Source organism: Ipomoea nil, unplaced genomic scaffold (genome assembly GCF_001879475.1).
Source record: "Ipomoea nil cultivar Tokyo-kokei standard unplaced genomic scaffold, Asagao_1.1 scaffold2159, whole genome shotgun sequence".
NCBI lineage: Eukaryota > Viridiplantae > Streptophyta > Magnoliopsida > Solanales > Convolvulaceae > Ipomoea > Ipomoea nil.
In genome coordinates, this window is record NW_017618587.1 from 944080 (window position 1) to 972043 (window position 27964).

At 36.5% G+C, this 27964-nt stretch overlaps 3 protein-coding genes across 5 annotated transcripts; all 3 read left to right on the forward strand.

The window, feature by feature from the left end:
* The first annotated feature begins 1126 nt into the window (after window positions 1-1126).
* LOC109149391 (exocyst complex component SEC5A-like) lies at window positions 1127-13827 on the forward strand. Of its 2 annotated transcripts, none has more exons than XM_019297134.1 (20): window positions 1127-1741; window positions 2171-2319; window positions 2429-2523; window positions 3317-3511; window positions 3608-3735; window positions 3854-4012; window positions 5293-5397; window positions 5986-6060; window positions 6389-6526; window positions 6653-6844; window positions 7474-7617; window positions 7747-7873; window positions 7960-8170; window positions 9715-9830; window positions 9924-10149; window positions 10685-10781; window positions 11476-11553; window positions 11650-11706; window positions 12736-12876; window positions 13148-13827. In XM_019297134.1, exons 1-20 carry the CDS (start codon window positions 1310-1312, stop codon window positions 13568-13570), a joined length of 3288 nt encoding a protein of 1095 aa, XP_019152679.1. In that variant the 5' UTR covers window positions 1127-1309; the 3' UTR covers window positions 13571-13827. The 2 variants fall into 2 exon arrangements, with proteins under 2 accessions (XP_019152679.1, XP_019152680.1); XM_019297135.1 differs by having other exon boundaries at window positions 9942-10149.
* A 1316-nt stretch (window positions 13828-15143) lies between these two features.
* LOC109149549 lies at window positions 15144-17386 on the forward strand. Of its 2 annotated transcripts, none has more exons than XM_019297363.1 (3): window positions 15144-15489; window positions 15601-17220; window positions 17258-17386. In XM_019297363.1, the coding sequence occupies exon 2, from the start codon at window positions 15964-15966 to the stop codon at window positions 17215-17217; it is 1254 nt and encodes a 417-aa protein (XP_019152908.1). In that variant the 5' UTR covers window positions 15144-15489; window positions 15601-15963; the 3' UTR covers window positions 17218-17220; window positions 17258-17386. The 2 variants fall into 2 exon arrangements, with proteins under 2 accessions (XP_019152908.1, XP_019152907.1); XM_019297362.1 differs by having other exon boundaries at window positions 15150-15234; window positions 15418-15489; window positions 15601-17386.
* A 6442-nt stretch (window positions 17387-23828) lies between these two features.
* Window positions 23829-26548, forward strand: LOC109149548 (trihelix transcription factor GT-2-like). Its single transcript, XM_019297361.1, has 2 exons — window positions 23829-24312; window positions 24954-26548. Exons 1-2 carry the CDS (start codon window positions 24026-24028, stop codon window positions 26281-26283), a joined length of 1617 nt encoding a protein of 538 aa, XP_019152906.1. The 5' UTR covers window positions 23829-24025; the 3' UTR covers window positions 26284-26548.
* The last annotated feature ends 1416 nt before the right edge of the window (window positions 26549-27964 follow it).

Here is a 27964-nt window from a genome sequence, read left to right on the forward strand (position 1 = left end):
ACGAACTATAGTGTTATATATATATATATATATATATATATATATATATATATATATATATAATTAATATCAACACAAATATTAAATTTCCATATATTAGTCAAATATGTAAAAACTTGTTAAATATGTAACACTCACGTTATTCTACGTTTTCTTGCATGAATGGATTAGGAGTAATAGATTTTTTTAGTAGTACTGACTCTGTTATAATATAGTATCTGTTCATATTTAGGGCTCGAACTAATGACCTAGCATTTGGGAGAGTAACTTTATACTACTAGATCACAAAGTAATTGGCATGAGGGTTAGATTAGTTTTTTTTTTTTTTTTTTTTTTTTTTTTTTTTTTTTTTTTTTTTTTCAAGTAGTTGGATGAATATTGAAAAAAGGGTCAAATAGGCCCCTAAAATTTATCCCAAATGTAAATTAGGCCCATAAACTTTTTAAAAAGTACAATTAAAACCTTCAAACATGTCAAATTAGACCAATGAAGCCAAAAAAGGGATAAATGACCTGTTATTACATGTTATTTCAATTTCAGCGACGAATTCCGGCGGCGGTTGTCAAATTCCGGCCGTCCGGTCCGGTCGTCTTCCACTGAAGAAGACAATTGGACGACCGCCTTCTCCATTGGAGAAGACGATCGGATCTGGCCGTCTTCTCCACTGGAGAAGGCAGCCGTTTGGTCGTCTTCTCCAATGGAGAAGACAGCTGTCCAGTCGTCTTTTCAAGCGGAAGACGACTGGACGGCCAGTGCGGGACTTTGTCGTCGGTGACAGAAATTTGTCACTGGTCGTCGAAATTGAAATGACATGTAATAACAAATCAGTTACCGAGTTTTGGGCTTCATTGACTGAATTTAACATGTTTGAAGGTTTAATTACATTTTTTTAAAATTTAGGGGCTTAATTGACCTTTAGAGTAAAGTTTATGGGCCTATTTGATCATTTTCTCGTGAATATTTGATAAAATTTATTGGGTTAAACATTAATCAAAATTTTTAATTGGGATTTGAAGATTCCACGCGGCAGTTGTTGACCCAGGTGCAGCATTGCAAGCATGTACTCGGCTCCACAGTATCGCTCCTCTTCCATCATCTACGTTCCTGTATGATTCCCCCAAAACAGCAAATAGTCATCGGAGGGCAGCTCACAGACTCACAGATCCAAAATTCAGAAAATCTTTACTATTTTATTTATATTTATTATTAATTTCTCAATTTTGTTGATTTTATTTGGGTAATTATACGTACAATATTGTGTATCTAAATTCACGGAATAATTAAAAATAAAAATTATATATAAAGAGAAATGTCGAGCGACAGTAATGATATAGACGAGGACGAGCTCTTGCAGATCGCATTGAGAGAGCAAGCCCAGCGCGATCTCAACTACCGGAGGCCCGGTGATAAGCAGCCGTCTAAGCCGGTCCGCAACTACGTCCAGCCACCTCCACAGCCGGCGGCGGCGGCAGCGGCAGCGGCGGCCAATCAGCGAGCGGCGGCGGGGGGAAGAGCTCCCAACGCGACGATGCAGCGCAAGCAGAGGAAGCAGGTGGAGGAAGACGATGATTCGGAGGTCGAGATGCTCAGCATTTCCTCCGGAGATGAGGACTCCTCCAAGGACCGCGGTTTCGGCGGGGAAAAGAACCGTGCCGCGAGCGGAGGGAGAGGTGGGAAGAATGATGAGAAGGCGTGGGATGGTGGCGAGCCTGGCTGCTGGAAACATGTTGACGAAACAGAGGTATCCAATTACGACTGTAACATTCTTCTCTCTCTTTACATTTTATTTATCTTCAATCTTCAGCCGTAGCGTTATATGAGTTTTTAGTTTTTTTTTTTTTTTTTTTTTTTTTTTTGCCGGAAGTAAATTGTATTGATTGTCGGCACGGAGAATTTGAGCTACATATTATCGCCTTTCATTACACTATAGTTAGTGAATTCCTGCGGATGCCTCTGCTCGTGTAGACATGCATGTTTTCTCTAAGCTGAAACTCTTGATGTGATTTACAATTGAGGTGGTGCTTATGCAAGTTAATAGGGCGATTGACTGCCTACTCCTTTATACATATGAATTTGATACTACAGTAATTAAACTTCTAATTCTAATGTCAAATTGAGCACTATGTGGATTTTGGGGTTGTCCAACTTATGAAATTTGAACTTTTGGCAGCTAAGGCGTAGGGTTCGTGATATGAGGGAGTCGAAAGCAGTTCCCGTTGCACAACCTAAGGTTATTAAGCATGATCCAACAAAAAAGGGACTTAATACCACACAGTCATTTCCCCGTGGCATGGAATGTATAGATCCTCTTGGATTAGGGTATTGATAAGTTCTCTTTATACCCATTATTGTTATATATGGCTCTGAATATTGTTTTATGTGGACATGTCATGCTAAATGGATATTTTAAAATTATACATACTTACAGGATAATTGACAACAAAACTTTGAAGTTGATCACCGAGCGTTCATCAAGCTCTCCAACTGCTGCTGATAGAGAGCATTTAAATCCTGAATTTCGCGGTATTTATTTTACCACAAGATTACTTTAATTCTGTTGGACTGTTTGTGCATTGTGCCTCTTCATATATTTGAGCTTTCCTTGAATGACACGGTACAGATTTATGATCCAAATTTGTGAAACCCAAATAGTATGGTGGATACCATGAAGTTTATTCACAGATACTAAATTTACTAGTGCTGTTGTACTTATATGCAATTAACTTGCTTATTTTTATTGTCCCTATCTGGTATGAACTATGAATCTCCATGAAGAAAATTTGTTTATGCTTGCTTCTATTTATGCTCTGATGGTGCACCTGTTTGCTCCTAGTGTTTGTTGGTTTATGGATTGTAGAGTTCCTACTTCTACCACATAGCAAACCTGATTTTTGGACACTAGATACTGACTGAGCAAATTGTAGGGCTTGCTGATTCTATGGGTTGTATCTCAAAGAATAGATCCTTTGTGGTGGATACATAAAAACTTCCATAGTTGATAGGAAATTCTTTTAGTAACCAGGTATCACCAATGAGATGCACATGCCATCATAATTTGCTTAAGTTGAATAATAATACACCACACCTGTGGTTTGTGTCTAAGGCACAATTGATTTAGGAAAGTAGCACCAAGAATCTTTGTATAAAAGCTGGTATACTCATTATTTCTTTAATAGTTTGCATTGAGTGCTTTCAGGTATAGACTGACATGACCACAACCAAGTGACTATTTTGGGAGCAGACTTTGCATAATTATATCTTTTTGATAGGTTTTGATAATCATTATGTTTGACAAGTAACTACATGAACCTGGCAGAGCGGTTGAATTTTTTCTCCGAGACGTTTGATTCGAAGTTGTTTTTATCCCGAATACACCAAAATACTAGTGCAGCAGACCTGGAATCTGGTGCTCTTTCTTTGAAATCCGACCTTAAAGGCCGTACTCAACAGAAAAAACAATTGGTCAAAGAAAACTTTGATTGCTTTATTTCTTGCAAAACTACAATTGATGGTGAGTTCACTTCTAGAGCTAATGCAGTTATGGATTACTTTCACAATTTAAAGAAAGATTTTGATGGTAGCGACTAAACATTTTTGTTGGTTGCAGATATTGAATCAAAATTGAGGCGGATTGAGGAAGATCCTGAAGGGTCTGGAACATCTCACTTATTTAACTGTATCCAGGGAGTTAGTTCAATCGCTAATCGTGCTTTTGAATCTCTATTTGAAAGACAGGTAGGTCAGATTGGAATTCTGTATACTTTGTCAAGGTCAATCTGTCTAATAAGATGGAGGCTCTAAAGTAACTCTCTCTTGCCTCATGCAAATCATAGAGAAATTACTCTTTTTGTAGGCTCAAGCTGAGAAGATAAGGTCTGTTCAAGGAATGCTTCAAAGGTTTCGAACATTATTTAATTTACCCAGTACGATCCGTGAGAGCATTAGCACTGGTGAATATGACCTGGCAGTAAGGGAGTACCGGAAAGCCAAGTCAATTGTTCTGCCTTCTCATGTATGGAGAAATGTGTGGTTACTTTTTTAATTTCAAAAATGCATTTTCCACTCCCAGTCTTCGACAATACTGTTAACATTCTGTCTAAGTTATCTCTGTTATGTTGTTGGAACATCTGTGCTTATACAGGAGCTATCTTCTACCAATTCTCTCTCACTAATGCATACATTTCTCTTGTTCTTGTTTCATCATTGTTTCTTCATTAGTGCAAATGAAGAACCCAGGCCAGCCATGGTGCTGACAGAATTGACAGGACATGGGGAAATAGTTCCCACTATCAAAGATTTTCTCTTTCCTCCACCCTAATTTCCTCTCTACCACATAATGTATAAAGCTTAAGACTTCCTTTGCTGTTAGGTTTCTAGTTCAAATAAAGAGAGAATGGAATGATGTATCTATGATGTTTTTATACATGATTTGAGATTTTGGGCATTACTTGTTCTAAGAAACCATCCTGGGTCTTGTTTCTGTCAATATATTTTTTGCTGATGTATTGTCATCTTCCTTTAATCCTTTCTGTAAATAATGCTTGAGAGTATTAATATATCATAAAATTTCAACACAAGATGGTCTTATTCTGGCTAACCTTGCTAATCTGAAGCCCCATTTCTACATACTTTGTGAACCCCTAATTCTTATGTTTGGAGACAAAGTTGAGTAGACTTTCTCAGTTGTTCAGAGGTGGTTTTCTTATTGAGTATAGTCCCTACTCCCTTTTGTCCTTTCGTATTATATTCCTTAAGTGAAAGAGAATGGAGGAAGTAGAGATGAAAATTCTAACCTGCCAACATATCGAGGTGAAAATAGATTTTTATTTGTTGAGAAGCCTTTTTGTAAATATTGCTGCTACATCATTACAAATTGTGATAAATTTTTATTATAAACATCTCTTTTTAAATGATAAACCCTCAATCAAGTAGTTGATTTGTGTAAGATCTCCCATAATGGTTTGGGATTAGCACCAGGATACATGCTAAATTGTAACTTTTGTGGAGTAAATGTTAAGCCTTTTTGTATTAAATGCTCTAAGAATACCACTATTCATTAGTAAACAATGTGAGATACAGTATTTATTAATTTTTAAATGCTTTTGCCTATTGTGAATTTTATTTTACGTGTCTATATACTGTTCATCAGTTCTCGGTTTCTTGAATATTACATAACATACTTTCTTCATTATTTTAAATGACTTAATTGTAAATTCATCTATGCGCATTAACCTTTACTCGTACATTCTTCTGTCTTCTCCTTTAATTATTTGGTGTGTGTTTCATTCTCAGGTTGGCATCCTAAAGCGTGTACTTGAGGAAGTTGAAAAAGTAATGCTGGAATTCAAAGGAATGCTCTACAAGTCCATGCAAGATCCAAACATTGACCTAACAAATGTAAACTGCTTCTACAATTTGTTATAGTAATATCTACCATCACAATTAAAGGATGTCAATTAGATCATAAACTATGTTGGTAACCTGAAATGGTAAAATCAGGACAAATTGGAATTAACATAAAACTTAGGTTCCAATTTTCTTATGGTTTGGCCTCCTTGCCATCACTCCCTCCTTCTTTCTCGCTTATTTGGGCATCTCTTTTCAGTCATTTAATGCAGGACACCAAATTTCCTTTACAAAATATAAACATGTTAAAAAAGATATGCCTAAAATTAGAAACATAATATTGATTGCCTCTATTGGAGAGCTAAGGCTCACGTTATTTACCTGAGTACCTCTTCTGGTTTATATCCTGACAGGAGTAATTCTTTGTTTCTGTGCTGTTGTTTATTGAACTGTTCTATAATAAGATATATTGACTTCCTCCCTACCCATTTCCATCCTTATGGCTTTTAATGCTATCATTAACCAATCTTTTTAAATGGTCCAGTTCACTCTGGTTTTTTTACAATTGGGAAGTTTAAAGAAGTTAGTGAAGTATGTAATAACTTTATTTCCATGTTGAAATTTTAATGTTTCATGTAGCTTGAAAATATCGTGAGGCTTTTATTGGAGTTGGAACCTGAGACAGATCCTGTATGGCGTTATCTGAATATACAGGTGAGGAACTTGTGATCCAATCCTGTATGAAGTGATTTCTACAATATTGGGTTATGTTTGGAGGAGCTATACATGTTTAACTGGAAAAAAAGAACTGTTTTTACATTTGTATATGTGAAATTGCTGCACACTGCTTATATGACTCCTTCAAGCTCAGGAACAGAAGCATTTTTTAATATTTAAGAAGTCACTAGTTTTGACATATCTTTTTCTCATATTGTAGCAGTTTTTTGCTTACTATAAGACATATAAAATACTTTTTCCCCTATGTTTCTCATTCAAGTTTTACATATGGAACAGTTCATTTATTATATATTATTTTTGACAGAACCTCCGAATTCGAGGCTTGCTTGAAAAATGCACTTTGGATCATCAAGCAAGGATGGAAAATTTGCTAAATCAAATGCGTGAGAAAGCTTTATCTGATGCAAAATGGAGGCAAATTCAGCAGGATTTAAATCAATCTGTAAGCATTACTGCTCAGCTAACCATTAGTCAAGTACTCAAGTGGAATTCAATTTTCAGTCATTCTCCTTACACACACACACACACATATATATATATTAATAAATTCATTTAATATAATCAACAGGGGGATGTTGATTACTCTGTTTCTATTGGGAATACACATCTGCTGGGAGAGATGCAAATGTATGGTTTGAAAGCTGAAGATGTTGATGCTCTTAGAGGGAATTATATATACAGGATGACTGCTGTAATCATCCATCACGTCCCAGTCTTCTGGAAAGTTACTGTTTCAGTTTTCAGTGGAAAATTTGCTAAGGTATCAGACTGCTCTATTTATTGTTGTTATTATTATTTGTATAATTTGATAAGATATTTTCTCAATAAGCTGGAATGCACTTGATGTATCTTATCAAGTTGATGGAAGCTAGAGGTCAGACTGTCAGTGACCTTCCATGTATGGAATAATTGCTTATAGTAATAATGCTTCTGTTAATCCCTAGGCATGCACTTTGGATATAGGTTTTGCTTAATTAATTTCTTTTTATTATTTGGATGGTGTACGGTATCAAATCTTAATCAAATGTGGTTATAAACCCTACAATGATTATTTAAGTACTTCTGGTTGACCATAGGTGGTTTATGTTTGACAGTCTATATCTATTGAAAAATGATGTAGCTAGTCATTCTTGTCAGGGTATCAAAACCAAAAAATTCCAATTGTTTTATTTCTTTCCATCCTTATTATAAATAAAGCACTGTAGACTTTTGATTGAAGTGTACTTTGGTTGTAAGCAAGCAAATATCAGTTATGACCAATCTTGCTGAATATCTGTTTTAATATTTGCGGCCTCTTTTTCTTTGAAATGAGCTCCTTTATTATTAATATGTTATTATTATTATATTGTTGTTGTTATGGCACTTTCTTGAAATAGTTTGTGTTTGCAGTCTTCCCAGGTAGCTTCTGACTCAAATGTAAGTACCAATGCACACAAAACTGAAGAGAAGGTAGGAGAGGCAAAATACTCAAGTCATTCTCTCGACGAAGTTGCTGGGATGTTACGGAAGACTTTATTGCTCTATGAATCTAAGGTAAATACTATGTTGCATATTTCAGAGATCTTTTATGCATACACTCCCTTTTTCCTTGATGTTTTTATTCTGACTTGTGAATTGAGGTTTTCTGCTTTACAAATAGAATATCCCTTGATTACTGTACAGGTCCATAGCACATTTCGTGATCTTGAAGAATCTAATGTTCTTCGACCATACATGAGTGATGCCATAAAGGAGGTATCTAAAGCATGCCAGGCTTTTGAAGCGAAAGAGTGCGCACCTCCAAGTGCTGGTATAAAGTTTTCAGTTGCTTAGGTTACATGTTCTTAGTCTTCGAAAACTGAAATTTCATGAATAATGTCTTGTCTTATTTAACAGTTTCAGCATTGCGGCATCTACACAGTGAGATTACAAAAGTTTACATACTGAGGCTTTGTTCATGGATGCGAGCTACTACAGAAGAGATATCGAAAGATGAATCTTGGGTTCCAGTATCTCTTTTAGAAAGGAATAAATCCCCTTATACAATTTCTTCATTACCTCTGGCATTCCGGGCAGTGATGGCTACTGTGATGGATCAGATAAATTTGTAAGTTTCTCTACTGAACCAAAATAATTCATTTCATTATTTGTCAGTTTTTTAGTACTAACTTATGATTAATATTTTCAGTTTGTATTCTATAAATGTCTGTGTGTATATATGTTCTATGATTAGATTAAAGTCAGGTCTGGCAACTCTGGTTATTATCATTCTCCTTAAGAAAGCAAATGCAATTGAACTTCTGTTTAGTTGGGGTTGCTAAGCCTCACCTTATTGGTATGTCCTTAAACTGGGTTTTGAGTCCCTCTTCAGACACTATTGTTCCTAACTTCTTCAGAATGTGGATGAGATTTTGCCACATCTATCAAAAGAAATCAGAAGGCCAGAAATTAAACCCCACTGGCAATGAAATTGGCAGGCTCAAAACACTATATTTTGATAGGTAAAGAGTCTATCAAAAGCATGAAGGAGGTGGAACTTCAAGCCTACTGCCTATAACCACTGCCACCAATCAAAACTGGAACTCACTGTGCTCCTTGTTTCTAGGTTGCACACCACCGTTCTCACCACCACAAAGGGCAAATAAGGATGAAGAATCAAGAGACATCTTTATACATTCAAACCAACATTCAATTTACAGTAAAAATTGACGAGCTTGTATTATTGGGATACATGAGTATTAATAATCAATTGATCATATTGGTACATTTTCTGTGGACTTGGGAGATGATGATGCCAAATCCCAGATCTTTGGTTCCTTTAGCATGATGGATAAGTGGTGTCTACAGGGGAAAATAGTGTGTTCTTGATAGCTGTTTGATGTTGGTGATGGTGGTACTGTGGTGGGGCTGGAGTCTAGCAAGATGGCAATTGGAATTGCTTGAAATTGAGCATGAATGAAAAGATAAACTGAAAAAGGGGTTATCACCAGTTGGCAGAGTTACTGTAATGTGAAAATTGGATAGGATCCTAACCCCTTAAACTTGTACTAAAAAATGAGTTAATGAGTTATTTGCATGTCACTCTCCAAACCTGGAGAAACTTCTTTCAAACTGATTCTTAGCTTTCTGAATTTATTTTTGAGAATTACTAATTGAAATGATCCTAGATGGCCACTAACCTACAGAAGATTGGAATACGAAATCTTTAAAAAATCTACTCGGATCACATCAAAGTAGAGCCATAAAAGTTTATCTCCTGTCTGCAAGTGATCATATTCTAATTGATTTCAATGCCTACTCTGCTTTGGAAAAAAAAATTAAATTATACCCAGGGAAATGATAAAGTCTACTTAATGGGAAAAAGGTTCCACCTTCTCTTCCCACCCTCACCATACTACCCTATCTAAGAAGAAAAATAGAACTAAACTCTGGCTGAAGCTCCCTTCTATTTGAGGTCGTTTACTAGCTTTGGTAATGATGTATTTGAGAGCAGGGATGTCTTTCTTGACTTTTTAAGCTGTATTCATAGTATGTGCATCCATTTACTAACTATTGTTGATCTATAAGAAAAATGAAAAAGGTCATATTAGTATGTAATTTTCCTTTTGAGTCATATGCTTTTCTTTGTTTGCTTTGTTTTATTGTTTCCAGATTGATCCAGTCTTTGAAGAATGAGGCCAAAAGATCAGAAGATATCTTTCTGAAGCTTCAAGAAATCCAGGAATCTGTTAGACTTGCCTTTTTGAATTGTTTGATAGGTTTTACTGGTATGATCAAATAAGATTTGTGCTCAATTTGGATGAACATATCATAAAAAATGCATCTCCAATTTTAACAAAAATTTTGCCAATGTTGATCAGTTCATCTGGAAAACATTGGTAGTGAGCTTACCAAGAGTAGCAGAGACGGCCCACATTTTGAAAATGGCTATTATGAACCACAAGAAAAATCATCTGATCCTCTTCCTGGAAGTGTTAGTGATCCTCATCGGCAGCTGTTAATGGTCTTGAGCAATATAGGATATTGCAAAGATGAACTTGCTCGTGAAATGTACAACATGTACAAACACTTGTGGCTGCAAACTAGGTATATTGTTCTTCATTGTACTTAACTATGTTAAAATCATGCTAGCTAGCTACATTTGACACATCAAGCATTTGAACCATTGGAGAAAACCTGCTTCAAGTAAGCAGGCTGGCTTATCATTTGTCTTTGTCCTATCAGCATCGTGTTGATCCAATTCCACCCTTATTGTAAATATATAGTTCCGTGAATTGTGAATTTTTGAGTCTCATCTTATGCACGATGCAATTCATTATCATTCATTAACACAAGTGACTATTGCACTTGTCTAACCTGAAAGGGCAATGGGTGCAGCCTGACTGAATCAGTTTTACAAGTAAAAATAATATCTCATGTTACAAGTCACAACCAAATAGAATAGAGATCCTATTGTCTGAACTCCAACCTCCTGTCTTGAGCAAGCAAGTAGTTCACTTGCATAACCTTTCCCATTATTTTGTCCCAGGAATTATTCTAGATGCCATGCTGGAAAAGCTTCTTGATTACCTTTCTGATGTTAATTTAACACCATGTTATCTTCTTGATTATGGAACCCTAGGGGTGGCAAAGATGACGGGGACGCTGATGTGCAAGATATGATTGCATCTTTCTCTAGCCTTGAAGAAAAGGTTCTTGAGCAATACACTTGTGCCAAGGTATGACTAATCTTTGGTTCAGTTAGAAACTGTTACTTGGCAAGATACCCATCCATGTATTTGACTGATTTTGTTGATAGAAAAAAGAAATAGCTTCAAGATATCATCCTAAATACAGTCACCCTGCATGGTGAAAGTAAAACTAGAGAGTTCTTTACAAAGTTACGTGGAAAACATAGTGTTATTGGCAGAATTTGGTCCGTTGATGAGGAACCAGATGAAATGAGGGTTGAATATGGATAGGGATACCAGAAATTGGGGATCTCCAGAATGGAGGGTATAGACAGTCTTTAGGGAGTGAACCAGATAAGATCAGTTTACTTACTTTTTCCCCTTAAATTAACTTGTCAACATCACAAGTAGGTCATTACCAAAAAAAATTATACGAATGATCTGCCATACTTCCAACTACATTGGATTACTGGATCTTAATATAATCTACACTATCTCTTCTACCACTTCATTTTACAGAGACATTGGACCGCCCTTAAGTTTAACCTTGCCTTAAGGTTCAGACTCAGTAAGTTGTTGATAAAGGTTATCTTAATCTTTCCAAGTGGCCACTTCTTCCAGCATTCACACCCACGTTGAATCTTTATGTTTTCACATATTTGTGCTGTTTCCAAAACTTTTATTGGAAAAGTTTTACATTATTTTCCTCAGCCATCCTTTGTTTTTTTGGCATTATCTTCAGACGAATTTGATTAGAGCAGTGGGAGTGAACTATTTGTTAGATGCTGGAATTCAGTGGGGTGCAGCACCTGCTGTTAAAGTGAGTACTTATTTGTTTCTTGTGATCTTGGGTTCTCCAAGTGCCAAGAATTTTATAGTTTGAATTTTGATATGAACTCCAAATGTATTATTACAGGGTGTTCGAGATGCTGCTGTGGAGCTGCTCCACACTCTAGTAGCAGTACATGCAGAGGTATATTCTTCATGCCCCTCACGCCAAGTGGCTTTCCTCACTTGTTGTTCTGGCAGACCTCCATGTAATGGTGCAGGTCATGGTTTGGTCAAACATACTACTGTATTAGTTAAAACATCCCACCCCCCCCCCCCCCCCCCAGGGCATTTCCTCAAGGAGTGCAAGAATACCAAAATGAAGTTATGTAGGAAAATAAATAGCTAGGGTTAAAATTGGAGATCTTCAATACTCCAGAATTTAGAAACAGAAGAAGATTTAAACCAAGCCTACACACACACCCCTTTCATCTGAAAGAGTTAGGTCCATTTGAGGTTGAAAGCAGTGATGCTCTCATATATCATGCTCAACTTAGCTAGTGCATCTGCTACTTGGAAACCTTCTCTTTTAATATTTCCACACTTCTTTGAAGATACTGCATTAAAGGCATGATTATTCAGTATGGGATGAATGCCCAAAGTTGCTTTCTTTGGGAGTAGGGAGGCCACTTCCAATAAAGTACTGGAATAGCTTTTTGTTTTGTTGTTGTTTTTTTTTTTTTTTTTTTGGTTTTTGGGTATACAGTTCCAAACTGAAATGATATTTTAAAATTAAAAAAGAAAAAAGAAAAGAAAAGAAATGCCCTGGTGAATGAGACATGATTCCTCTTTTCACTTTTACCTGGGTTTTCACATAAGCTTTCAGCTGTGTTATGCTTCTCAAATCCTGGTGTTGGAGATAGCTAATCAACAATCACAATCTGTAGGCATATCATCACACTATTGTTTGGGAATTGGGATAAATAAATTTCATACAGTTCATTGCAAGATGGAAAACTGATCTTACGATTTTAATTTTTGAAAATAGCATCAGTGCATCACATGTTCTGTTGTGGAGGTTTTGCAAAATTAATATGTTAATTGAGTGGTCTAAGTGTAACATTTGAATATTTAATGACTTATTGTCTAAATGTTTTTTATGCTTGAGATTTATTGTAGACCTGGTTAATTTTGGTCTATATCTATGGGTAAACTAATGTGTTCTTCCCTGCAGGTTTTCGCTGGTTGTAAGCCACTACTAGATAAGACACTTGGCATCCTTGTTGAAGGTCTAATAGATACTTTCATCAGCCTTTTCCGTGAAAACCAAACGATCGCATTGGATGCTAATGGTTTTTGTCAGATTATGCTTGAGGTGATTTTGTGTGAAACTCTATAATTCTAGTTGATATTTGCATTGTGCTTAGAGTTTCATATGCTCTGCTGAAATTATTAATCAGATGTGAGGTTGTTTGTTAACAAAACTACTAAGACTTAATAATTTCCAGTGTTGTAAGCAAATTGAGAGGTTTAGAAGGAAGAAACTGAAATGGAAGGTTTAGTTTGATTTGGATAGTCCATGTGTCACCTGTCACTTAATGCCTGAGATGAGATTCTAATAGTTGTTGTGTGACTGAATCCTGCAGCTTGAATATTTCGAGACCATATTGAATCCTTATTTTACACCCGAGGCAAGGGAATCCCTCAAGTCATTGCAAGGCCTTCTATTGGAGAAAGCAGCTGAGAATGTAATGGAAAATGCTGAGAGTCCAAGTCACAGCCGGCGACCAACACGTGGAAGTGATGATGTGGATGAGAGGCATCAAGGGATGAGCGTGTCACCTGATGACCTCATTGCTCTCGCCCAGCAGTATAGTTCAGAGCTGCTTCAAGCTGAGCTGGAGAGGACCCGAATAAATACCGCATGCTTTGTGGAGTCAATTCCCTTGGACTCCGTTCCAGAATCCGCAAAAGCAGCTTATGCTTCTTTTAGAGATTCAACAAGTAGGAGTTTTAAAGGAGCACAACGCAGTGGATCCCCAAACGTCTCCCGGCAAAGACGTAGATAGATAGATATTAATCACTTACTTGGTACGTCATTCAGGTTTTCCTCTTCTTTTTTTTTCGGGTTGGTTTGTTTGTTTGTTTGTTTCTCCATATGTATGTGCCGTTGTTGTGTTGTAGCTTGTTAGTATATTACATTACATTCTTTTGTGCCAAGTGATACACATTTTGTCCATAATGGAAGCATATTCACAAGCTTCATATTTTGAAATTCCTTCATGTAATCATGGCCTCCTCCTTATTAGCTTGCTGTTCATAAATACACATTTTGTCCATAATGGAAGCATATTCGCAAGCTTCATATTTTGAAATTAATTGTTCACGAGTTCAGTAGACAGTATTTGAGAGAAGAAAAATAAATAGGGGCTTTGTAATTTATGCTTTCTCTAAACAGTTTTTTCTCGACATTATCATATCCAAATATTATTATCTTTTTTAGCATACCGGTGATTCTCACTCACCAATCACCATCATAGCTATAGTTTTGGACAAACGAAATCAATGTTATTGGTCGACTTACTCTAATTGCATCGCCTTATTGCACATGTACAATGTATATTCTCTTTCTTCTTTTCTTTTAATCGCAACTTGTCCTATTGCATATAAAATATATCTATTTAATGTCACATTATTTAAACTAATGGCCATGTCAGTATCAAAATTCAAAAGGGTCATTATCCCTCCAATTAACAAATCAAATCAAATCAAATAAATTGCTGCTGAGTTCTGACCCAGGTAGGAGAGGAGAGTGTCTCTCGTGATTTGCACTACAAGCAGGCAGTACTCATTTTTTAAAATTTCTTCTCTCCCTTCCAATTTAATTTAATGTTTCATCGTACCGGCGTTTGGCTGCATTTGGGACCAAAATTATGGAGCATATTGAGTGCAATTTGATAACGTGGTGTTGTCTTGTCAACAAATAAATTTATTCTTAACATGCATAAAGAGTCATTTTGTATATTAAAATTATGGAAAGGTATGAGAATGTATTCAATGAATCACAATTTTGATGGAAGTCAACATAACGGTGGTTTAAAAAAATTAAGATAATGAATTAGGTGTATCAAAAATGTTTCATTTAATAATAAAAACAGGCGGCGGCAAGATGAAACATAAGTTTCGTACTGATTGAATCGTCAAATAAGGCAATAATAATGTTTCGTACTGATTGAATCGTCAAATAAGGTAATAAAAATTTTTTGTGGTTTATTATAGAAACAAAATTTATCCGGTACATATTCTTAATTATTGTTGGCATTCAACATTTGATATCCCCAATCCGAATTGGATAATATAATGCGTACACACATATATGCAAGATTTAATCATTCAAGTCTTAGTTGAACCTATAATTCACTTACTAATTATTATCAGGGATCGAGTCTCAGCAGTGGCAGTGTGAGAGCAACCTCTCAAAGTGAGAGGGTTCAGCCTTTTGGAAGAATTATTACTGGATTACCTCTTCATTATTTTGAAAAGAAAAAAAAAAAAAAAAAAAAAGAGAGAATAGATCCAAAAATTTTACATAAAATAAAATTCCTTTCGCTTCAAAGTTCAAACTACGGAATACTCATAATCGGATTTCCAGTTGTGAAGTTCAAAGAACACCAAACGGCAAACGCAACGTAAGAAGAAGACTGTGAGAGTGGTGTTTTGTTGCAGACTTGACGTAAGCGTCTTTTAGCCTTTCTGGGGGATATATGCTTTGTTGAGATTTGAGAACACGAAAAAATTCTGAATACCTCCCGGCCCGGCCCCACACATTGAAACTGCAACCACCTAAGCCCTTTTACCCTCTACGGTTAACAGTATACAGCCTGAAAATTTGTCTTTTTACGGGTATAAACTCCAGATTGCCTCTTGTATTCTTCCTTCTTCAACCCCGGAATCTCGGCAGATAATTAGGACGCCTCTTAAATCATGTGTAAGTTCCTTACCTGACCATTTTTTGCTCTTGCCCATGTGTTTCTGAGCAGGATTTTTCTTGATTTCTGGAAAAGTTTGTATCTTTGATGTTAGATTTTTTGCTTTACAGGTTGGTGTTAATGGGTTTCTTTGTATGGTGTCAGGAAATGTTTGTGTTTGGATTTTCTTTCACTAGTGATTTGTATCTAAGTTGATGATTGGTATAGACTATGGATTTGCCTTTCTGTTGATGAGTAAAATGAAATGATTTTTTGGGTGTTTCTGTATTCTGAGCTGTTTTGTCAAAAATGGGCTTTTTGAAGTGAATACCTTTCTGGCTTTCTGGTTCTGAGGTAGAAAGATTTCACTTTTTGTGAGAAAAAAGGGAGTTGCTTTAATTTTGAACCATTGTAGTAGGGATTAGGGAAAGGAGTGGTTGTTTACTTGTTTTAGCCTTTTAGGGTTGATTTGGATGGTGGTTTGTTAGCAAGAAATGGAAGGAAATATATCATCAGGGAACATGATTCCTGGTAGTTCTTATGGGGGTCTTGATTTACAAGGTTCAATGAGGGTTCATCATCATCAACAGCATCCTGTTGGGCTTCACCCTCATCCCAGACAGGGATCAATGGTTCACTCGCAGATTCCCGAGGGCTTCCCCCTCTCAATTGGTAGCCAGAATATCTCTTTGAGTGATTATGGCAAAGGCGAGGGAGGCAAATCTGTGAGTGATGACGAGGAGCCTAGCTTTACCGAGGACAATGATCCGAATAGGGGGAAGAAGACGCCCATGTGGCACCGTGTGAAGTGGACCGATCAAATGGTGAGGTTACTTATCACCGCCGTTTCCTACATTGGCGAGGAGGCCTCTGCAGAGCACGGTGGGAGGAGGAAATGCGCGAATATACACAAAAAGGGGAAATGGAAATCGGTGTCAAAGGTCATGGCCGAAAGGGGCCATTTCGTTTCCCCTCAACAATGTGAGGATAAATTCAACGATCTCAACAAGAGGTACAAGAGACTAAACGAGATCCTCGGGAGAGGCACCTCTTGCGAAGTCGTTGAGAACCCGTCTCTTCTAGATATGATGGAACACATACCCGAGAAAGCAAAGGAGGAAGTCAAAAAGATTCTAAGCTCTAAGCACCTTCACTACGAAGAGATGTGTTCTTACCACAATGGTAACCGTTTACACCTCCCTCCCGACCCCGACTTGCAACGTTCATTGCGCTTGGCTCTTCGAACCCGAGATGACACCGATGACAACGACACCGTGAGAAGGCCTCCCCACGATGACAATGACGACGATGATCTAGATGCTGAGTTAGACGAGCACGATGAGTACGAGGAGAATCATAATTTTCCCTATGGGATTCAAACCGGCCCTGCAAAGAAACCGAAACCAAACGCTTGCTTTGGAAGTCTAGACTGTAACAAATCTTTGAGTTTTCGGCCACAAAATGCAAATGCAGAAGCGAACCTAATGTCACCCGATGAGTTGAAAGACAGCAATTTGCAGAAGCGTTGGATGGATCAACGGTCTCTTCAGCTCGAAGAGCAGAAGCTGCATATCCAAGCACAGATGTTGGAATTGGAGAAAGAGCGGTTTAAGTGGCAAAGGTTTAGCCAGAAGAAGAACTTCGAGTTGGAAATGATGAGGATGGAGAACGAGAGGATGAAACTCGAGAATGAACGAATGGCGTTAGAGTTGAAGCAGAAGGAAATGCTTGCAGACAATAATAGTTAAGGTTTACTTTAAACTGCAAGAACTTCTTGTCTTCTTTATCCGCCCAATTTCCTTTGATTTTCTGGACGGGAAAAATATTTAGGATCGTATGCTTTTTAGGACTGTAGTAGCCGCAAAAACTGTCGTTTTAGCTGCTTTGCTTGTAATATTAATGACTAGAGCTTTTGTATGGTGAAGAGTTGTCTTATATTTTCATGATAGAATCATATTTTGCTGCTAACACAGTTCTCATACTGTTGTTTCATAACCTCTTACTTCTTTGTTGATTGCTTTCATTAAGGAATTATTCAAGAAAATGAACACAGAATTTCAGTTTCTTCTTCCATTTCATACAGACTGACAGGGTGATAAACAAGACTCAGATTCTCAGAATAATCCTATGTTGTGTGATGTCTGATTCCCAGATGATATTTGGCTGGTTAATGTATATTTTGGCAAGATTCCTGCTGCAGAAGCAAACCAGGTTCTAGTCCCAATTTATTCTGTACCCGAAGGTGTGCACTGGGTAAATCCCGCTTCTGTACAGTAACTTACAAATTACACGTGGGAGGTAAATTGTACTAGAAAGACCTTGTGCGATGGACTTAACCAAGAGAGTGTTGACAAAAATCGAACTTTTGACATTCTAGTACGACACCCACCACTTGTCCTAAGTCCCGCTTCTGTACAGTAACTTACAAATTACACATGAGAGGTAAATTGCACTAGAAAGACCTTGTGCGACGAATTCAACCAAGAAAGTGTTGGCAAAAATCGAACTTTGGACATTCTAGTACGACAGCCATCACTTTCGGGGCAAACCAGCAATGTTCTTGTCCTAGGTATTTCAAGTGAGGTCTTCTCTTAGGATTCGAGACAAGTCAAAAAGGTGGTTGTAAAAAACTTCATATTTGAAACAAAAGTTTCAACAATTGTGGGAGAGGGGGATGAGACTTTTAGAATCATGTGATTCATGCCATTGACTCATACTACATTTTCAACATTATTTGTCTGAACACTTGAACAGCCAATTTGGGCTGTTTCTAGATGTGGGCTTTTAAGTGGACCCATGTTTTGGGCCCAATTATTGTATGGGCTTACTCTTATGGGCCTTGTTTTACTTCACCACCACCAAAATTTCAATCGGGTCATGATAGTGGCCCAATTTTCATATTACAAGTTAATTTAGGTTTAAAGGATCACTGGGAGCGTGGTAACATGGGAGTTACACCTAATATGGTAGGTTCTTTGTGGGCCCCAGACATGGTCTTTCCACCTAATGAGTCGTAAAGTCACTGTGATTCACCCTTCCACTATTCTGTCGGGTCGAAGTGTGAGAGCTTTGTGACAGGAGAATTTTACCTTTTGTGGACAAGAAACGATTTCTCTATGTTTGAGATGGGGATCCGTGTCATTTTCTTCTATTTATTAGTATATATATATATATATATATATATATATATATATATATATATTGTTTATTGTTTATTTTTATTTATATATTTTAACATGCAAATTAAATATCTTGTTTTCCTCTTCAAATAGGAGCTAATTTAATGCTAGATAAATTGGAAGTGTTAGTGTAACCACATGGTTTATGTCTATATTCACATGCCATGCCTCCCATGTTCATCACATAAACCCTTTACGTACATTTAACTTTTCAATGCATATGGAGTCATGACCTAAGCTTTAATAGACCAACCAGACACCTCATCACTTCTTGTCCATATCACCCAACATTTGATGGCCCTAACATACACTATACAAAAACACCTTTTTTGATGTTTAATTAGTCAATTCGTGATATTAAAAATTTGTAAGCAATTTAGGTAATTATAGTAAAATATTAAATTAATCAAATAGCAAATATTATTAATTTTGAGTATGTGAGAGTAATTTGAGTATAATTATCTATTAAGAGAGAGCAATAGGTTAACCGTAAAAGTTATCAAATTAAATCTTTTTTTTTTTTATAATTTTCAGACACTTATTTGAGTTATCCGGAAACACTAAGCATACATTAAATACAATCACCATATGTGGGTTTCAAGGTGCATATGTGACATCTCGCTCAGTATAATGTGACTGTGATAGCTTTATGCGTGAACATTAAATGTTATACATATGTTTAACAGGTCCGTGCTTTCAGATTTAGGCCGCTTCACTGGACTTATGAATATTCATTTGGTTTGAATTAATCAGATACACAATATTCTATCAATTTAGGTTTAAAATTAATAATTGCACTTTGTATTATATAGGAGGCAAGTTTGATGTGACAATGGATAAGTTGAATCATTTTCACTAAGTCATCAAAAACATTATAATATTGATAAGTACGTGTACCTAATGATTAAAGAATTTCATTACTGTAATTAAGTAGTCTTTGTCATCTTTTACATAATTGCAAATCTTCCACCATTTGTAAACTTTATATGAAGAAGGAGAAGATAAGCTGGCAAATGACGGAGAAAAATAAGGAATGAAGTGGAAGTTTGAATTTGTCTTCAATAAACCCTAATAACACCGGGGTTATCGAGACTAGGTTGACCTACACCTGTCTTGATTTTGAACTAGTTCACCATGCCCCTCCTAACAAATTTGCTAGTATTATTAAAGCGGACTGACAAAGCAGAGCTCATAAAAATTCGTCAATTTAGCGGGTCTTTATTGCAAGACGTGCATGCTGGTCCAACGAGTTTAACCTATTTTGACAGCTCTACTCTAGAGCTTGTCATGCCGCTTGATTGATTTGAGTTACTGCCTAATTGACGACAGTTGTTTGCTAATCAAAGCACACCATATTAGAGTAACTTGTTACAAGTTATCATGACACTAGTAGTTGACAAATATAAATGAGACTCCTCTTGTATAATTTAGATCATATTATACTTATACTAACTATCTTTTGTAACATAGAAGGATGAAAAATGTCTGACCGTCTAAAATTATTGACCGAGCTCCCAATCTTTTCAAATTCATTTAATCAATACATTTCTATCTCGTATTTCTTACCTTGTAACATAATGTGACTTTAGACTAGAGCCGTCGAAATTAGCTTTGTCCGTCGGGCCGGGCCATCCCGTCCCCTACTTCAGTAGGGGTGGGCCATCCCGTCCCCTACTTCAATAGGGGTGGGTTCGCCAAGGAGCAAGCTTTTTCGGCCCACCCCGCGGGCTGCAGGCCCGCCATTATTATTATTATTATTAGACCCTAGATCGATCTACCAATACCCCACCACCGGGGTTCGATTTATCAAACCCTAGATCTACTCTCCACTTATTGTAGCCTAAAGAGTCAATATTCCACCACCACAATTCGATCTTGTAACTTTTTTCAAGGGGAATCACAGAAGTGCCATCTGAATACAAAGTGTCTAATTTACTTTATCGGCCAATAATAATCTCAACATTTGTGAGACGTGACTTACTTGCGTACAACTACCTAAGAAGCTTGCTAGGTTTTTGTAGTGAGATTAGAGTTGTCTTGTCATGATCTCCAACAATTACGTACCACTCACTCATTCATGTGAATGTGAACATGCAGACAACAAAAACGGTGCCCGTTTCGTGTCTTGATGTACGTTTATATCATGCGTGCAACGTTGGTGTATGTCCTCCAATTAACATTTTTATATTTTTCGATATTAGGAAGCTAGCTTAGAAATGAGAAAAATCATATCAATAAATAAATAATATATACAAATTGCATATACATGATGAAATATTTTTGATAGGTATATACATAATATGTGCAGTGATTCCTGATTGTGTTGATTTCAGGAGTGTATTTCTTGACCTTTAATTTTAGATCGAGAAGCTGGTCCACCTGAAAAGATAAATGACTTATGAAGTGTCTTTTCAAGTGTCTCATTCACTTGAGTCGACTCTTGTCAACGAGAATACCGACATGTGTTCCCTCACTTAATTCTATAAAAATTAACAAATTGACTCACGGAATTTAGCGTAGTAGTTCTGACCTAATGTCACGACTGAAGGCGGCATTGTGCGAGTTCTAATCCTACTGGAAACATGATTGAAAAAAGAAAATCCAGGATGATAGAATGTGTGGATTGGATCCCGGCCTTATACGCATATGAAGACTCTGACCGGTTGTGATTTTACCTCTGCAATAGCTCTAGGGCGGAGTTTTGTGAATTTAAGATTAATCTAGCGAAACTGAGATTACTTAAGTATTAACAAAAATTGACGAACCCATCAAAAGTGGGGGACTTTTTCAATCAATACTCATCAATACTTTCCGACTCATTGAGAATTATCTTGTATACTAAGACCATTATATTTGGATAATACCAACTTTTAACTTTACATACTCGGATTTTTATACACCTAAATTATACATGAAATTGTACTAAAAGATAATTAACATTATTATCAACAGTAAAATTTTCTGAAATAAATGTATATATATACCCTATCTCTATCTGTATAGTATATGCTAAAATTAATGTATTGAAATGTGCCGACGGTATACATACTTACAGTTGTACGTACAAATACATGATAAATAGTTGCTATCTTATGATAGGTTGCTTTAATTCTCACGGTATTTAATTCATGCACGTAATAATATGAGTTGATTGGTAATTGTGTATATGTAATTATTGTTCATTATATTCATTTACTTGGCTCATTGATTGAATTGGACCCAAATATCCATTTCTTCTATTTATATTTATGGTATAGTATACGGCAATAATCTTTTTTAAAATACTACCTACTGAACTATTGAGTTAAACTTATACTGACAGTATACGGCAATAATCATCGTCATTATTGAGTGCAATTTGAAAATTTTTAAAGAAAATTTTAGGATTTATATATTATTTAATATTCATAACTTCTCATTTAGAAGGGTTACTTTATACCACTAGACCACAAGGTCGTCATTGACAGTTTACTCTGGATGATAATTTGTGTAGTTTATATTTTAGTATATTTAAATTGAGATAAGCCGATATAGTGATAATATAATTGAACAAATTGAGTGAAATTAACATAACACTGATCGCAATTAATCAAAAAACAAAAATAAAAGATGAGTGTGATTAGAATGCTATCAAGTATCATCATTTATTAGGGTAGGTTCCAGTTAACCTAACAGAATTGGACAGTATTTACTTCATTCCATAAATGGGTTTCCATGAAAATATGACCTATATCTAACAACTAAGTTAATTGAATATATGGCTCCCACTTTTATTTATTTTTTAAATGTTATATCTTTAATTTACAGAAAAATCCACAACTCTTACCTAAAGGTATGATTTGAATAAATCTCGCATTATAATCTTAATCGGCAATTGAATATAAGGAGATAATAAACCAATCTACGCTATACATAGTTGACCGGCTCAAACCAAGAAAGCCAAGCTCCCACATTGATTGAACTTGAAACCTTATGATTATTAAGTGCTATCGTAATCAAATTATATTTAGAAACATCTACACAATTGAACTAGATACAACTTGATATATATATATATATATATATATATATATATATATATATATATATCCGTAATGATAAGCAAAATATTTTTTTTTTTTTATGAAGGGGGGAAAATACAAGCATCAATTTAATTAATTATACATTTTATTTGGTAAATATTTTAGAATAGTACGCAGGCAACTTGATACTGAAATCCAAAAAGCAAAGCTGACCTACATGGGACGGCTTTTAATTATAGTCAGCTGGACGGACGATAATATATAAAGGAAAATACTACGTGTACTTCCGTTTTGTACTCTTAACTTGTACTACTCTCAAACACAAAATTTTGATGTAGATACTTGTATTGGGATTCACATGAAAAAAAAAAAAAAAAAAAAAAAAAAAAAAAAAAAACTTTTCAGAATCTGTCACAACAGAGAGTAAAATTTAGATAATAAAATTAGAAAGTACATGTGGTAGAACTCATATATATATATATATATATATATATATATATATATATATATATATATATATATATACTCTACGATCCCAAGAGTTCCTCACACTTCAATCCAATAAAACATTTTGGAGGATGTAAATTACACGGTGACTCAATGACTCAATAGACAGGTCAAATGTCAGTGCGCATAAAGGATCTGTCCACTTTAGACATAATCCCACACTATAGCTTTTGAAGTTTAAATTTTAATTTTTTCTTCCAAATACTATTTACTGAACCAGTGAATTAAGTGGTGTCTAAAGTACTCATTAAACTAGTTAGACACTTGGTGACTTAGAAAAATTATAAATATATCCGATCTCCGTCACTTTCTAGAAATTGATACTTTAATTTTATTATCTCCTTTATAGGTTTATGTTTAGTGATCATGATCATTTCTTATTTGAACTTTCAAACTTAATTTTGAAGTATCTCTAAATATAGCATATACTAAAAATTCCTATAAAGAAATGTGAAATGTACATTTGTATCCTTTTCCAATTTTAATTATTTATTATTATCTATAGAAAAATAAAATAAAATACACTCCATATATATCAAAAGATTCCACTGCTAGCTAAAAGTTAAATAGAAAAAAGGGAAAAAAAAATAATGCTGTAATAAAAATAACGGTTAAAAAGTCTACTGTTTTTATTTATTTAGAAATTTTATATTTATTATTTATTTAGAGATAGACAGGCAGATCCCACAGAAATAAATTAATAAAATTCACCACATCTTCCCCATGTTCATATACCCCATAGAATTCACCATCTTTTTTCTGTTTTAATCCCAAAAAATAATTATTTTTCTTTTTTCCAACTGAGCATAATCATCATATCATCGTCTTCTTCATCTCTTGTTTGAGAGATGTTGGATTTCTCAGGTGGGATTGTAAGCAGGTCGGGAGATGGGGCGGCGGAAGCTCCGGAGAGCGGCGGCGGGAGCAGCAGTGAGGCTGGTGGGGTTCATTTTGGCGAGGAAGATGGGGCGGCGAGAGCGGAGGAAGGTGGCGGCGGCGGCGGCGGAGAGAGGAATTCCGGCGGGAATAGGTGGCCGCGGCAGGAAACTATAGCTCTGTTGAAGATTAGGACGGAAATGGATGCTGGGTTCAGAGACTCCAACCATAAAGCTCCACTCTGGGAAGAGGTTTCCAGGTAAGATAAAGATAAAGATCAGATCTTTTCTGGGGGTTTTCAAATTTCATCCAAGAAGCTTTGATTCCATGGTGATGGTAGTTGATAGAAGATTTAATATAATATTCTTGCTTGTATAGTATACTCGATCTGGTAATAAGTCTGGGTTGGTCAATAAATTCCTTAGCTTCTTTCCATTGTTATTGACTTATTACTCCTAAAAAAATCATACTTTATTCCAATCTATCTCTCACTTTTCGAGATCTGGGTAGATCAAACGAACAATTTAGTTGGTTCTTGGGTGACAGATTGTAGCTCGGAAAGGAATGGAGTGTAGTATTATGACTGTTAATCCTCACCATAATTCAGCAGTTTTTTCTGGGATTTTGAGATGTTTCAGTTTCGCTCTTTTGGCAGTTTGCTATCTAAATTTAGCAAGACACTTAGAATGGGGATGATTATTGTCATCATAGGATTGATTTAGATTCTTCCTAGTTTTCCTCAACTATCATCTTCTTTTGGCATGATTTTGCCTAGATTTCTGCACTACTGTCACAAAATAAGAATATTTAATATTATTTAAGAAGCATATAATGATAGATGATAATGGTGGGTAGGTTGTACGGTTTCCGCGGCTGATTTTAAGGTTGTGTGTGTATCAGGAAAATGGCGGAGCTTGGGTATCGCCGGAGTTCCAAGAAATGCAAGGAGAAATTCGAGAACGTTTACAAGTATCATAAGAGGACGAAAGACGGCCGGGCTTACAAATCGGACGGGAAAAGTTACCGGTTTTTCGACCAGCTCGAGGCTTTCGGGAACCATTCTACGCCGCGGCCTCCGCCGCCGTTAACTACTTTCGTGGCGGCGTCTCCGGTTCCGGTGGGAGCTCAAGTTACTGTTTCATCAACTCAGGAGCCTTTTGGAGCTCCGAATCCGATTAATTCTCCGCCGTTTCCGCCGCCGTCACAGCCGCTATTGGGTCCGCAGGCGGAGAAACGAAATAATAATAATAATTGTTCGGTGTGGTGTCCGACATCGTCGTCGTCTACGTCGTCCGACGAGGACATCCAGCGGCGGAGCGGGCGGAAGCGGCGGCGGCGGAAGGATTTCTTGGAGCGGGTGATGAGAGATGTGATCGAGAAACAGGAGGAGATGCAGAAGAAGTTTCTGGAAACGATCGAGAAGCGGGAGATTGAGCGGACGGCGAGAGAAGAAGCGTGGAGGGCTCAAGAAACGGCGAGAATAAATCGCGACCACGACCTTCTAATCCAAGAAAGATCAATGGCGGCCGCCAAAGAAGCCGCCGTCATTAAGCTCCTACAAACCATCGCCGAACAACACAACATCCAAATCCCCACCACCACCCCAACCCCCGAATTTCCACCTCCGCCGCCAACCTCCGTAGCTCCGCCGCAAACCTCCGTAGCGCCGCCGCCACCAGCCACCGATAACAACAACAATTCACCAGTCCAAAATTCCGCGAGCGCTTCCCGGTGGCCGAAACCGGAAATCGAAGCGCTGATCAGAATCCGTACGAACATGGACACCAAGTACCAAGAAAACGGCCCCAAGGGGCCGCTGTGGGAGGAGGTGGCGGCGGAGATGCAGAAACTGGGCCACCGCCGGAATGCAAAGCGGTGCAAGGAGAAATGGGAGAACATAAACAAATACTTCAAGAAAGTGAAAGAAAGCAACAAGAAACGACCGGAAGATTCAAAAACATGCCCGTATTTCCACCAGCTTGAAGCTCTGTACAAAGAAAAATCCAAACCCGAAGCTTCCATGAATCCATTAGAGGCCGAAAACAGCCCAATCATGGCGCGGCCAGAGCAGCAATGGCCGCCGGCGCCGGTGCCGGGCCATAACGACCACAATGACGACAACGAAGAAGACGACGACAGTGACGATGACAACGACGAGGCTGGTGGAGGGTATGAGGTTTTGCCAACACCGGGGTCCGCCGCCGCCGCCACCACTGGTACGGCCGAGTGAGGGCGGCATTGGGAATATCGAGCCGACAGTACAACAGACGATGCAGAAGGTATAAATGTAAATGTGGGTCAGATCGAGAATGCCGGTAGGGAAAGCAGGAGGGGGGAGAGAGATTTTTGGTTTTATTTTCGTATTTTATAGAAAAATTAGTTTTGTTATAATTTTAATTTTATTTTTCGATATTTGTTTATTATTTCATTAAAGAGAAAACTGGAGGAAGGTATTCAAAAAATTAATAATGAAAGGGGACAGTGTACTTTTTTTTCTTTTTCGTTATGATAAATGTGTATTATTTAGGTACTCTATTTTTCCTCATTTATAATTTCTTCAAGAAATGGTGCAAAACAACCACGGGCAAAATTGAGTGGTTGATTTTTTATTTTTTTATTTTTTGTCCCCTCCCTTTTCAACAAATTCTTATGGAAGATCGATAATGTATTAGTGTATGTGTTCTTCAAATGATAACTATCGATATTGCCTTTCCTTCTTGACCAAAAAGATATAAGGAAAATAAAGAGGAAATAGCAAGTGATTGAACATATTAAATGTGCGTTTATTGATAGAGAAATTATCCTTTTTTTTTTTTTTTTTCTGGATAATGACAAAAACTCGGAACCAGGTACTATTTGAGGGTGTACATTGCATAAATTTCAATCCTTTGTAATAACTTATAAATCATACCTAAGAGATAAATTGCATTAGGAAGATCATGAGTAAACGGCAGCTCAACCTTAAAGGGGTTGTCGTGTTGGTGAGAATAAATTATCTTTCTATGTTTGAAGGGATAGAGAATACATTTTTTTTTTTTTAAATAAAGAAGCTCATTCATTTAATCATAAGTTGAAACAATTACAAATATGATCAATGGAACGGTATACCATTCCTTACAGACATAGAAACAACTTCCCTAGCAGTGCTACAAAAGAACTTGATTCGCAGACTGTTTCACAAACTTGAAGCTGAATCGTTGAATGAACTTAACGCTTCTTTAATATCATTGAAGAATTGATCAAACGTTGTTAAGACTGACCTTGGTTGGAAAGTCTTGCACACCACCTGAGTATCTGTTTTCAACCTTCCGTTGACAATATATTCATTGAGCTGAATTGCATATGTTCTTTTTCATTGTCATTTTTGTCACCTAGAATGAAGTTTGCATACGCCATGACCAACTTTTATGTCCCACACTTATGAAGAAAAGAACTCGCCAAAAGAAACGAGAGAAAAACAAACTCGTCACACAAACGAGAGAAACACACAGAAAAACACAGACAAATACAGAACACAAAAGAAAATGGAAGCAACAGTGCACCTTCCCTTTAACTTTATTTTACGGATCCACTAAAAATCAAACCACTTTTTTTTTTCAATTTGAAAATTGAAAAAATGTTATCTCTTTTTTTCTAAAATTGGGATAACCTCTCCGACATTCACTAACTTTTTCTCTGGCTGTCATCTTTTCCTTTATTTCCGGTCAATGTTATTGAATTTCTCTTATTCAAATTTTTGTTTATAGTGTCAAAACTAAATTTGAAAAATTGCAGATATAAAAAAATTAAAGAATAAAAATTTAAAATAAATAACTAAATAAATAAAATAAAAAAAATTCTTAATTTTTTCAATACAATAAAATCTCATATAAGTTATAAGTAGTCGGACATTCTTACTATATATTCGGAAT

What these genes read in the sequence shown, in the direction of transcription:
- LOC109149391 (XM_019297134.1), top strand. Translation starts at nt 1,310, where the DNA reads ATGTCGAGCGACAGTAATGATATAGACGAGGACGAGCTCTTGCAGATC. An exon ending in AACATGTTGACGAAACAGAG is followed by an intron (nt 1,742 to 2,170) that starts GTATCCAATTAC and finishes AACTTTTGGCAG; the next exon opens with CTAAGGCGTAGGGTTCGTGA. An exon ending in CAATTGTTCTGCCTTCTCAT is followed by an intron (nt 4,013 to 5,292) that starts GTATGGAGAAAT and finishes TTTCATTCTCAG; the next exon opens with GTTGGCATCCTAAAGCGTGT.
- LOC109149549 (XM_019297363.1), top strand. Translation starts at nt 15,964, where the DNA reads ATGGAAGGAAATATATCATCAGGGAACATGATTCCTGGTAGTTCTTAT.
- LOC109149548 (XM_019297361.1), top strand. Translation starts at nt 24,026, where the DNA reads ATGTTGGATTTCTCAGGTGGGATTGTAAGCAGGTCGGGAGATGGGGCG. An exon ending in CTCTGGGAAGAGGTTTCCAG is followed by an intron (nt 24,313 to 24,953) that starts GTAAGATAAAGA and finishes TGTGTGTATCAG; the next exon opens with GAAAATGGCGGAGCTTGGGT.